Raw genomic sequence first — 13,758 nt, forward strand, 5'->3', positions numbered from 1 at the left:
TCCCCTTTTGAAATGCCAACCATGATCCACTTAATCTATTTCAACCCCTTAATGAATATGTTACAGCTCACAGCTGAAAAATTTGGTCTGCACTCGATTGAGAAAAGATGGATACAAATTGTCCCAAAAATTATATTAAATTTCTTCCTTGCAAATGTAGTTCTCTGCAGCAAGTATTGATAGGTGACTGTTGATTTGTAACTTTCGAAATCTTAACAGAAGTAACTCTTGGTCAAGAATAAGGTGGAAAGGAAGAAGTTGAATGTTTGGCTGTTTCTCTACCTATAAAACTGTCTCTGTGGCAATGGGGGTCCCAGTGAGGCTGGATGGATAGTGGACATGTGTAGACACTGATTCCTACTTCTCAAACAGTACTGATGAGAGAAAGATTACATAGAAGGTCCATTAGATTTGCTGTGTAATTATATAACGAAAGAAAGCTAAAGTAAGAAGGACATAGAGACTATAACCATATCAGTTTAACCCTGTAAAAGAAATGCTTCTTTCCAACAATCCCTCTTTATTCAACAAGCCATTTGTAAAAAAAAAAAAAAAAAAAAAAATTGAATCAATCAAAAAATAAATCATTTAGGAGCTGGGAAGAAATGATCAGATTCTGGATATATTTTGAAAACAGAGTCATTAGCTAAGGGGATTGGCTAACAAATTGCACGTGAAATGGAAATGAATAAGGGTCAAAGATGACTCCAAGGTTTTTGGTCCTAGCAACTGGAAAGGATGGAGTCACCACCAACTGAAATGGGATTCCAGATGAGGATTTCAGAGTTGGAGGAACATCAAGACTTTGGTTTTGGAAATGTTACATTTAAGATGATTGCAAGTGCAGGTGTGGAGTGGGAGTTGAACACAAAGGTCTGATGTTCAGGAGCGAAGTCTGGATTAAGGATGTAACTTTGGGAGTTGCTAGCATATAAACAGTATTAAAGCTATATAAAGCTGGATGAAATTCTCATTTACTGGAGGGAGTGCGTGTAAATTAGAGAAGAGGGTCCTGGATTAAGCACCAGAACAATCCAATATCAAGATTTTCAGGGAAGAATAAAAAGATAGGAGCAAAGGAGACTGGTAAGAGGCACCCAGCGGAGTACAAGAAAAGCTAAGAGATTACGTGGCCTGCAAACAGGGGAAAGAATGTATTTCAAGGAGATACGGGAACAGCCCCTAGGTGAGTGGATGGTTAGGAGCAATAATGCAATCATTGGGAAGCATGCAACAAACGTTAGCTCGTAATAGTAACAGTGGTGGGGGTGGGGATAGGTATAGTAACGGACGTAGTGGCATTTCTGAGAATACCATCACAGGAGCATTCGTTGTGGTGCACCCAGCAAGATATTTAGAAGTGGATCTACCTCAGCCAGCTGGTCATTAGAGCAGAGATTCTTAACATTTTTTTTGTGCTGTGATCTTTTCTGGCAGTCTGATTAAGCCTGTGGATCTCTTCCAAGAATAATGCTTTCTTTTTAAGTGCATACAATGAAATACATAGGATTAAAAAGAAATTAATTATATTAAAATATGGTCATCAGACTATTTTTAAAAATGCTTTACATGCTTTTTTATAAATATATTAGATAATATATAGTACGATAATATTGCGTAAGATGTCCAATAACTCTCATAATTTCATCAGAGTGATGAATATGAACAATATTTCAATATCTGCAGCAGGTTCATTATGGAAATATGTCTGCAGTTTCTATGGTTTAGTGATCTCATCTCATCAGTACTGATGATATTATTGTGGCTTGTTGCCTACTCTAATAGTTGAAGGAATTGCTGAATTTCAGTTAGAAATTTAGAGGTGGTGAAATTAAAGATGTACTTTTCCCCCACTATGTTCTAGAGCCCTAAATTCTATCCTTAACCCCTAGAGAAAGAACCTTTGAATTATAAGGTAAAGTAAATCCTATATATAGGAAATTGACATAGGAAAATTAATTGATGGTGTGTAATTTATAGCACAATGTGATATAACAATATATTAGTGTACTTTTCAAAGAAGAAAAATGTTCCAGGCACCTGGGTGGCTCAGTCGGTTGAGTGTCCGACTCAGTTTGGGCTCAGGTCATGATCTCACGGTTTGTGAGTTCAAGCCTCTCATCTGGCTCTGTGCTGACAGCTGAGAGTCTGCTTGGGATCCTCTCTTTCCCTCTCTCTCTGCCCCTCCCCTGCTCTCTCTCTCTCACTCACACACACACAAAATAAATAAATAAACTTAAAAAAATTTTTTTTTAAAAAAGAGAAGAAAAATGTTTTTAGGACACTGTAATAAGAGCAGGCAGGTAACTAAAGTGATTAGTACGTGTGCCAGTAATTTCAAAATCCCTTCTTCAGTTCTGAATAAGTCAATCAATTTCATATAGGGGGGAAAATGAGATGCATGAGCCCAGTAAGCTGTGTTGTTTATCCATTGACATTAGGCAAAGGTGGAGAAGGCATGAGAATATGTTTACTTTTTACCTCCACTTCTGGGGAAAAAAACTTTACAACAACTTTAGCAGTATTTTCTACTGACAGATTAATAAGCAACATTCTGGACAAGAGGCACTGCATAAGCCAATCTATTTCAATACGTATCACTTTTTATACTCTTATCTCAATTGATGCATCACATGGACATCCCAACGTGAGGAGAAATTTTTGGAGGAAAAAAAATCCAACTTGATCCACCATCATTTTAGAGAGGAAATTTAAATGCTATAAAAACAAAACCCCGCAAAGAATATGTGCTGAAAACAGAAAACCCTCGGTCTAGGAGGCTTTGTAAAAAATATTATGCCCCAAACAGTTCAAAGCTTTATGTTAGGATTGGGGTGCCTGGGTGGCTTAGTCGATTAAGCATCTGACTCTTGATTTCAGCTCAGGTCATGATCTCATGGTTCATGAGATCGAGTTACACATCAGGCTCCACGCTGACAACACAGAGCCTACTTGGGATTTTCTCTCTCTCCCTCTCTCCCTGTTTATGCTCACTCCCTCTCTAAATAAATAAGTAAACACTAAAAAAAAAGAGAGAGAAAGATTTAAGCTAGGATCATGAGTGCCTTTTGGAAAGGATTGAAAACAAATACTTTTGGCTTCAAATGACTTGGGCATGTGCAACCTTATGAAAAATTATTTTATCTTTCTATTTTGCATTGCATGTGAAAGAGAAGTACGTGGAACTTAGATGTTTTTTAAGTTTTTTTTTTTTTTTTTTTTTTTTTTTATTTTGGAGAGAGAGAGTGAGCATGGGGAGGAAAGGGGTTGCAGAGAGAGAGGGAGAGAGAGAATCCCAAGCAGACTCTGCGCTGTCAGTATGGAGCCCGACATGGGGCTCTATCTCATGAGGTGAACTGTGAGATCATGATCTGAGCCAAAATTAACAGCTGGATGCTTAATCGAATGAGCCACCCAGGCGCCTCCCCCTTTATAAATTTAATGCTGTGATGATAAACCAGTAAAGGCTCTCTATTATATCAAGGTAAAAGAGTGCTCTGTCAACCAGTAACCTAATTTTGTGGTTCCTTCCAAACAGGGAATGTGGAGCAGGAACTTTTGTCAATTTTGCATCTTTGGAGAGGGATGGAAAGCTTCCATACAATTGGTGAGCATTATTTTGGAATAAGCCTCCAGACAGCTTATCTATGCTGTGTGTGCCTCCAACTTTATTTTACTATCTTTTGCGGATAAATGGTTTTGTCTGATTATCCTTTCACAATTTCGGTGATAGTGGACTTTGAAGGTTAGATTTTCTTCACCAACTACATTAAGTTCATATGAGTTTACTGTAGTCACAAAGTAGAGAAAATGTCTTAGTCTGCTCAGTATTTACTATATTAATCAAAGGACTAACGCAGTCATGAATGTAGCCCATAGCTAAGGAAGGGCGTAAGTGCAAGACCCACATTGAACAGGTGGCAGCCGAAGGCACAGGACAGACCCCACAGAAGCAGCATGTGACAGAGCAGCATCTCTATCTCAAACTGACACTTCAGTGCCCAGGAATGTGAGCCACCACCTTTTGTTCAAAAGTCAAGTAGACGCGTACAGCCCAGGGCTCTCAACTGTTACACTTACAGGTAAATAAATCTCAAGGGCAAGTAAAGTCCCATAGGAAAACATGGCCTCATTTTTTTCCGCCTGCTGGCATATTAAGGACCTGGAGGGAGGAGGTATTTTCAGAATTAAGAAAGCATTGTCAAGAGATTAAATTGCTTGACATTATACTTTAACAGTGATAGATGAGAATTAACGATCCTCTCCACTGCAATGGATGCCTAACAAAATTGCTAATGAAGTAACCATTTAAAATGGAGCCAGCACTGCTTACAGGATCTACTTTGTTTCTTTTGCAAGTGACCATGCAAAGCACATTTATTTAAATGTATACATTTCATGTTAATCCTCTTAAGAGATCTTGGGTTTTTTTCTTGTTTTCCAAATCCCCCAAAATGGTGATCTTAAAGAAATAGTTAGGTGAGACTAGAAACTTTACGGAATCAATGAAAGAGGGAGGGCTTTAACTGAAATATAAATTCTGTTTCCCTGAGTGGGCATCTAGCAGTTGAAAGTCTAGTTGAGATAGGATTCTTTTTAACAAGACAATATGTCGTGCTATTTTTAAATTTTAGCCTGAATGGATTTTTGCTAACTATGAAGAAAAAGAACCCATAACCCCTCGATGGTGAAAAGTTAGTAAACATTTCTAGGTTTGTTCGAATACATTAACACTCTTGCCAAGATTAAGAAACTAATTCACTGATGCGTGTTTCTGGTCTGGCTCACCCTTTAAAAAGCCTCAGTCACAAAGCAGTGACGAGCAGCCCATGTAGAAATTGGCCCAGTTACACTTGGCGACTCAGGACACCTATGTAATTGACTAACTACACAATCACTCACAATGGATAGAATATGAGAGACCAGTTATAGGAGAGCTGAGGCAAAAAAAGAATTCACTTCAGGACCTTTCTAGAAAATCTAGAAAATTCTCCACCAGCTCTTGGCAAAGATAGTTTGCCAGCACACCAGCATTTCCTGGCTGACAAAATAGATATCTCAGTGGGAATTTGTAGTAACTAGAGTGACAAGGTGATGCCATTTCCCCCCACTAATTCTCAGAATAGTTATAGATGCAGCCATCGGGCAGTTTAAAATCCACATTAATGAATGTTCTATTTTGCAGGTGGTTTGAATACCTGAAATTGGATTCAAAACACACTTTTTAAAATCAGTCTGAATGAGAAGTTAAAAGTAAAATGAAATAATTTTGCTCCCCCTCAGCTGAGTATCAGTCAGATTCCAGAACAGGCAGTTTGCTGAGCTCCTTGTCTTGAAAAATGATACCTGAGTGTCATACCATAGCTCTGTTTTAAGGGTTATTTTTCAGAAAGAAGGTATTACTATAAACTAAAAATAATATAGAAAGTCATACCTAGGGGTGCAGCTTTGTAAGAATGTGTCCCAGAAGCTTGGAGTCTTTGTCAAAATCAGTATACGCACAAATTGACGGTTTATATTTCCTCCCACGAGCTGCTGTTAGCTATCAAATGATGTTATCATGGCTCCTTAAAAGAGGTTTAAGCATTGCAAGGGTAATAATACCCAAGAATAAGACCGGAGCTAGCTAATGAGGCATTGAAGAGTCTCATTTAACTGATGTAAAATGTAATCACCTAATAGCAGACTAATCGACACAACAGAAGTTGAAAGAAATATATCTGATTACAATATGGATGTGTGCGAATCAAACTGATTTTGGCAATATGATAGCACTTAAGCCCACACATTTAAGTTTCACAGAATGGAATAATATTTAATCATAATTAAGATGCTTGTCATTTTAATTGATCTTCGTAGGTAATTTACTGATATCTGTTCACAGTTTATGCTACTAACTCTTGCCACTTTTTCATCTTTACATCTGTTATCTATTAATGCTCACAGGCGTAGGAGTATATTTGCTTTCTTAACCCTGCTACCCTCATGTCTTTGGACTGATTATCTTTTGGCATTTTATATTAATCCTTGGTAAGTGATTTTTTTTTACTGTTTACCTAACACAAAGTCTATAAAGTTAGCCCTCCAGAAGTAAAACAAAAAGGAAAAATTCTTTTTAATTATTTTATGTGTTTGGCAGCATCTGAAATTATGACTCCTGTCTTGAAATGGATTAAAGTAGTTAATGGCACCAAGATGGCCTATACGTATATTGGTTTCCCACTTAAAATTTTCTTCTTGGGATGTTCTTGGCAAGCTTTTCTTCCATTTATTATTAGTCATTTGTTTCTTCATTCAATCGATGCATTGGCTTCTTACCTTAGTAAATGATGCTTCCCATTTTCCTTACCATCTCCATCCATTAGAGAACTCTGTTTCCAACAACGAAGAAATGCATGAAGGTAGAGAGCCAAGAATACTGTACTGTGTTTGGGGTCTCGGTGTTTTCATAGTTAATGCTAACTCAGTGAATATTGAACAACTGGCTATTTGCAAGCCTCTTTGTATAATTATCTTATTTAATTGTCCCCACAACTCTGCAGAGGATATTATCAGCCCCATCTTAGAAATATGCCAAAGAATCTCTTAAGGAGATTATCTTATCATACTACCATCTAAAATATCCAGGTTCCAAATCCAGGTTTCTCCGAAATCTATTCTTTCCTCTGTAAAAATAAGCTTCCTTTAAATTCTTATTTTCTTAACTTTTAAATATTTTTAATAATCAAATCTCAAAAGAGTATTTTTTCAGTTTTTATAAAATATAATCATCATCATCATCATCATCATCATCTTGAAATCTCAGGCTAACATATCTAGAAGGATCTATTCCCTTTCCTGAGCCACAGGAAAAGAAAGGTAGTGGTTTCCTGACCAAAACCAAAAATCATTGTCCTGAGATATCCATGGTGTTTAGGTACTACATTATGTACAGGCAGATCCAGGTATCTGGACAACTTCAGAAGGACTCAGAAAAAAGCAATAAAAATAGTTCATGAACTGGAAAAATGGTGCATGGGCAGGGGGAATAGGGAAAGAGTAAAAGGTGAAAAGCAATCTGTAGAGTTATGTATTCAAAAAGACAATTGACTAAATGTTCTTCAGTTTCTCCAAGGACAGAATAAATACAGCTAGCAAGGTTAGGATTTTGAGTTGCAATGGAAGAAATACAAAAAAGGACTTCCTCACAGTAGAGATTGTTTATACCAGAATTTGCATTTTTCTTTTTTTTAAAAGAGAGACTAGAGGAAAGCTGTTGAAGTACACTAGACATGATGTGTTAAGTAAGGAAATCAGAGGAATGTTCTGGATGATGAGGACCATTTGTTGTTATTCTAACTTGGTTGTTTTATTTATTTATTTATTTATTTATTTATTTATTTATTTATTTTGAGAGAGGAAAAAAATGTGCACGCGTGTGTGTGCTCATGCACGCAAGCAGGGGATGGGCAGAGGAAGAGAGAGAGAGAATCTTAAGCAGACTTCTCACCCAGTGTAGAACCCAACTCGGTGCTCGATCTCACAACCATAAGAGATCAGATCTCACAACCTGAGGCAAAATGAAGAGTTGGACATTTAACCAACTGAGCCACCTGGGGGCCCCTCTAAGTTGGTTTTAATAACAGTTTTTAGTATAGGGCTTCACTATACCCAACACAATATTTTAAGTATTTGACATCAGATAGCATTTAGGTACAAATAGTGTGTATAAATTCCATTTTGACCTTCAACATATGCATCAATTTTTACTCAACATCTATTAATCATTCTCAAGTATTCTACCTATCATCAGACCAGTTGTAGTCAATACCCTTAAAGTACCCTCCATAGATCTCAATTAAAACAAAAGAAAGAAAGCTGCATATGCTACCCTATAAATTTCTCTACTTAATTCTGACTTTCCCACAGTTTGGTTTTTAAGCTTATATCAGGCCTATGCATTTTTGCATGCCTTTGTTAATAGGTCCCCTTAATAAACGCATCTTCAAACTCCAACAAACCCTTTAAGGTCTGCTACTTACAGTATTGGTCAAATAGCACTAGACCCAAGTTGGGGGGCGGGAGGGAAACCATTCAGTAGTTTTATCTGTTGGTTATTTAAAAAAAAAAAATCTTTTTTTTTTTTTTTTTTTTTTTTTTTTTTTTTTTTTTTGAGAGAGAGAGAAAGAATGGGGAGAGGAGCAGAGGGAGGAAGAGAGAACCTTAAGCAGGCTCCATGCCCAGCACAGATGCCAACACGGGGCCTGATCTCAAGACCCTGGGATTAGGACCTGAGCCGAAACCAAGAGTCAGATGCCTAACCAACTGAGCCACCCGGGTGCCCCCTATTTGTTGCTTTTAAAAAACCGTTCAGTAGTTTTTAGAAGAATGGTCTTGAGACTGGAAATGGTTATCTCCATGTGAGAAGAGAAGGCAAAACATAGAACCCCCAGCTCTCTGTCACTTTCAGTAAACCACACACATATCAACCAATGAACATGGACTGAACATAAACTATGCTTTCAGCCGTTGGCTTGTGCCGTGTCAGATAAATAAAAGAAGTAAAATACACGATCCTTGCTTTTTTCGGGTAGAGCTACCTCAGTACTCACAAAGCCACCCGAATTCCCTACTGTTTGCTACTTTTCCCCTCATCTAGTAACTTGTGGATATTTTTCCCTGCTAAATAGCCATTGTTAATCCTCTCCACATGGTTCGTCTTCACATTTCACCTACTATAGAAGTAACAGAGCCACCTGCCCCACCTCCTTCCTCACACATACCCTGGTTCTTCCTTAAACTGCCAACTTCATGGAAATAGACGTTCCTGATCATTTTGTAAAATCCTCTGGATGAGCGGTTTGTGTGGAAATCAAGGGACTCTTTCTGGCTCATGGTATTGCTCAAATCTGTCCCAGGGTGGTAGAAAAACCAGGGAAGAGCACCAATGCCCAGGTGGCTTAGTCTCAACATGGTATTCTGCCAAGATTTCTGGCTACAGTCATCTCAGATCATGTTTCCTAGTCAGAGAAAACCATTTCATTCAGACTAGCTCCATCTGGATTCATTGTTACTACTCTCTCTCTCTCTCTCTCTCTCTCTCTAAGGCCATAGTCACCTCATGCTCTACTCAAGTATTCATCTGCTTGCTCTAAATTCTCAACAGTTGTCATTTTAAGGGTGAAGCAACATTTAGTTTAAACTGCTCGGCTTTACTCATGGTTTTTGCACACTTTATTCAGAGAATGATATAACTCTAAACACCTTTTTAAGATTTGGGGATGATTTCCACTTAACCTATGAAAGAGTAAGTAGAGCTTATGACATTGGGGACATATAGAGTGTTTGGGGTTTATGTTGGAGGTGGAAGTTTGTTTGCTTGTTTGTTTGTTTGTGGCCATTATAAATCCCATGTCTCTGCCATGACTTGTATTCTCCTTTGCAATGAATTCCAGTCTGGTTGGCTTTTCAAGATGTCATAACCATGAAGAACGTATGCGTCTTAACTCCTTGAAGTCATCAGGATTTTGAACCTTACCTAATATAAGTGAAAGAGAAGATTAAAAGATGTGCATGGCTGTGTATGCATATATTCCGCATGTTTGATGGGTGTTATCACTTTTATTAAAAAAATATTTTGCAATGACAAGATGATACCCTAACATCACCTCAGATGTTCACTGTGACACACACACACAAGCTAGCTCTTTCCATAATGTGCTGAAGGTAAAATGGCTGGCAAAAGCTTAACTTACATGTTCAACAGTGAATTGTCCCCTGATTGTAGTCTTAGAATTAGCACAGCAATGGAAAACATAGGAACGTTCTATCAGCGTTGCCGGGGAGTCTCATAATTCAGCCCTGTCCTTATCCCACAGCCTAAGGATATAGGATCCTTTGGAATCTTTGGGATTTCAGCAAAATCTAAGCAAAACATAAAGATTGTACACAAATCCTGAAGATATACACATAAATATACACTTGACACAATATGTCATTCAAACCATGTGGTGGAATTTTACATTCTATGTAAAAGTTAATTCAATCAATGAATGAGATTGAAAGAAAAAAAAGGGCCTCTCTTCCACGAACCAGGCTTCCATACAGCTGTTGAATAGTAGCAGCTTAATATTTCAGCACTGAATGTATTCAGCGTCACTCTCCACGGACATTTGTTTCTTCCAAGTTTCCCTTGAAGTCTGCTTGGATAAGAAAGCTTGAGGTTTGGGTTTGTTTGTTTGTTTTTTCACTCCCAATCACAAAATATGTTGGGCAGCCTCCTGGCTTCGCCAAACTGTTACCTATCTAAGCTAACATTCCTGTGTCACAAAGCACCAAATTAATTAGTTTCTACTACATGAAGTCATTGTGGGATTCCTAAAGTTAACTTCGCTACCTTCACAAGAGCTGAGTACACATTATTCGGAAGGTGTTCTTTTAAGTTCTAAAATGCTTAGATGATACAGCCCTGTCCAACATTACAGTGGCTTTTTGAGGGCAGGGGTGGGGGGGGGGCAAAGTAAAAACTGTAATGTCTCTTCCCGCTAAATCTCAAGTATGGAAGACAGAGGATGAGGGAGAAAAAATAAGACATGAGCTGTGGAATGGATTGCCGTCACTCAGAAGTGGGAAGAAATAAAAACCGCCTGAAACCAGAAAATGAAAACAAGAAACACCATTTGCCTTTATGGAAATTTCCCTACATTCCCTACCCTTATTACTTCCTCTCCGCCCACCAGTTCCATTTTCCAAGTCTAACATCAAATTCCTAATTGAATCATTAAGTAAAACTGTGAGGGCAACATGGCAAAGATTTTCTTTAGTGTTTATTTATTTTGAGAGAGGGAGAGCGTGTGAACTTGCCAGCGGGAGAGGGGCAGAGAGAGAGAAAGAGAGAGAATCCCAAGCGGGATCCATGCCCAGCACAGAGCCCAACACGGGGCTTGATCTCATGAACTGAGAGATCTTGACCTGTGCCGAAATCAAGAGTCAGACGCTTAACTGATGGAGCCACCCAAGCACCCCAGCAAAGATGTTTTGTTTCGGTCCAGTTAAGTAAGATTTTTTGAGCACCACCATGTGTTCTATTAACTGTGCTCAGCTCGGGGGGGGGGGGGGGGGGTGGCAGGGGGAAGGACTGTCTAGAAAGGAGCACATATGCAGCTGATAGACATCATGAGAAATACTCCATCGACAAAGTACTATGAGAGCACAGAAGAAGCAGGGCTTCATTCTGCAAAAGCCTTTCTAGAAATGAAGGTACCCAAACATTCACAATTTCAGTATAAATAAATATTTGGGCACATGAGAGCACTCAGGTCACAACTGGTTATTTACTATAGATTGTATATTTTCAGGAAGTTTGGGTGCTTCCATCAATATTTAAAGACCTTGGGAAATTACTTATAAAAATTGTCGCTAGCCCTCAATCATATCAATATACAGGAATGAAGTGTTTCATCAGATAGCATGTTAGCATTCCCTAGCTTAGGTCAGTTATCTGACTTATTGGTTGAAACAATTACTCTAAATAGCCCCTAAAATGTAATTAACTGAAGCACACATTAGCATTGTATGTGTTTGAGCTTACAGAATAGTAATGAATTAAGAACTAGTAAGTAATAGGTCCAAGTCTTCAGATAGCTTAAAAAACTAGTTCAAAAATTCGACTCTTGGTTTCAGCTGAGGTCATGATCTCACGGCTTTGTGGGTTCGAGCCCCATGTTGAGCCTGATTGGGATTCTCTCTCTCTCCTTTCTCTCTCCCCCTTCCTCACTCACACTGTCTCTGCCTCTCTCAAAATGAATAAATAAACTTAAAAAAAAACAAATTCAAGATTGAATAAGAACAACACCATCATAGAATTCTGTAAGATGCATGCCAAAACTGATAGCACACACTCATGTTCCCAGGGAAAATGTCCAAAGGTTCTTTTAGTCTTTGACAACCAACATGTCTACCCTCCTAGACATTAGTTCTCCATTTTATTCCCCAACTCTTTCCTTCTTGTCTGTAGAGCCTGGAGTATTCAAGCAGTAGGTACTTCTAAATATATTTATAAAAATACTTCAGCAATTTAACCACTAGTAGTAAGGAATTACATTTCTAGAATTCGGTATTTGTCAAATCAGAAACCTAAAATGCAGTATGTTCCTGCAATCTAACAGGGTTTTTAAAAAATGAATCTGAAATTATTATCATTATCTTCTCATTTAAGGAAAAGTAATTAAACAAAATGGAGACAATGTTTAATGAAAATTAAATAAAATTGCGGAGCCTGATGTAATTATTTAAAGCTCTTCAAATTTAATCATTATGTCAATCAATTCTTTTGCTCAGATAAACTTGTCTTTTTTTTTGTTAATTCTCAGGAGTAAAAATGGTTTAAAGAAGAGGAAACTGACTAAGTAAGTTGTTCTTTATCATTAAGACATAACCGACATGTAACATTGTGTAAATGTAAATTGTGCGATGTATTATAGCATTTAGTCAACATCTCCATCATGTCACATAATTATTGTTTCCTTTTTGTGGTGAAAACATTTAAGATCCAATCCATAAAACCTTGAAATATACAATACATTTAAGTTTTTCTTACTACTTCCTTTAAAAATATTTTATTTAAAAAAGGTCTTCATAATGATCTTAACTTTGCAAATTAAAACAATTGCTTGCCTTCAAATAGAGGAGATGCTTAAGAAAGAGGCAAATGTGTACTACAATGTCTAAACTATTATGTGTTGGTGTCAGTGATCACTAAGAAAGCATATCACAAAAACCAAGTTAGGAATAAGGAAAATCATCATCATATGAAAACTGGTAAAGAATGGGTTGTTAGGAATTATAAAAGTCTTTCATAGAAAGATATTTGCCATTCCCAATCTAGAAAATGTCTAATAGTTAGCTACATCAAAGTTGTACAAAAACCTTTACTGGTTTGTACTTTGAAATTCTGTGCGTAGTGCAGGGAAAAGCTTTTACTCTATTTGATATTATAATTACTTTGAGAAATGCTGTCTCTGGAAATCTTTATAATAAATAGAAAAGAATAATTACTGTAGCCAGCCTATGGTTTCACTTATCTACTGAACTGCTAAGTCATAAGAATTAAGATTTTGATGGGCAAAAATTAACCGTCGGTTGATTTCAAAAGGCTAATTAAATTGTCACCTCTGGGCCATTGGTTCAAACTCTGCATATAAAAAGTGGAATATTTCCATACATAGAGTTCATCCTTGATTCTTGCCTTGGATAAAATATTGATGACTTAATAGGAGGCAATTGGGGGTTCCGGCCAAATCTATGGCATTCATGCTAATGGAATACATAATACGAAAAAAATTTGGACACAAAAATATTTGTTTAGCCTTTCGTGACATATAGATTTTGGCGGGGGGGCACACATAGATAACAGAATAATTTTTTCCTAAATCTATTTCAAATCAGTATGCGGTCCATTGGTATATAGCAACTGATGCAGGAGAGATGAGAATAACTAACACAGAAGAGAGGTACCATCACCTGGAAAGAATGATTCGACAGAAACAGGAAGAATTTGTTGCCCAAAGTTCTTGGCTGGGTTGCTAAGTAAGGTAGAAAAGCATAGACTAGAGTGTTTAGAGGACAGGGTCTCTGGACCAAAAGGGGAGATTCTAACAGGCTTGCTTTTCCCAAGGCTCAGCAGAGAGGAGGAGGAGAAGGAGGGTGTGGACAACAGTCTGGGTAGAGTGTCGGTGTGGTAGAACCTGCCCACAGGCCCCAAACTCACGTCAAACCAGC

The 13,758-nt window shown here is 37.7% G+C and overlaps 1 protein-coding gene across 1 annotated transcript in view; it reads left to right on the plus strand.

The window, feature by feature from the left end:
• PTPRO (protein tyrosine phosphatase receptor type O) overlaps positions 1-13,758 on the plus strand; it is a 74,825-nt gene that overhangs the window by 31,853 nt on the left and 29,214 nt on the right. Inside the window, exons 8-9 of the mRNA XM_042945899.1 lie at positions 3,539-3,607; positions 12,351-12,386. Of these exons, the coding sequence (XP_042801833.1) occupies positions 3,539-3,607; positions 12,351-12,386 (105 nt within the window). The remainder of the gene's footprint in view (positions 1-3,538; positions 3,608-12,350; positions 12,387-13,758) is intronic.

The sequence above is a fragment of the Panthera leo genome, chromosome B4 (assembly GCF_018350215.1).
Source record: "Panthera leo isolate Ple1 chromosome B4, P.leo_Ple1_pat1.1, whole genome shotgun sequence".
In the NCBI taxonomy this organism is placed as follows: Eukaryota; Metazoa; Chordata; class Mammalia; order Carnivora; family Felidae; genus Panthera; species Panthera leo.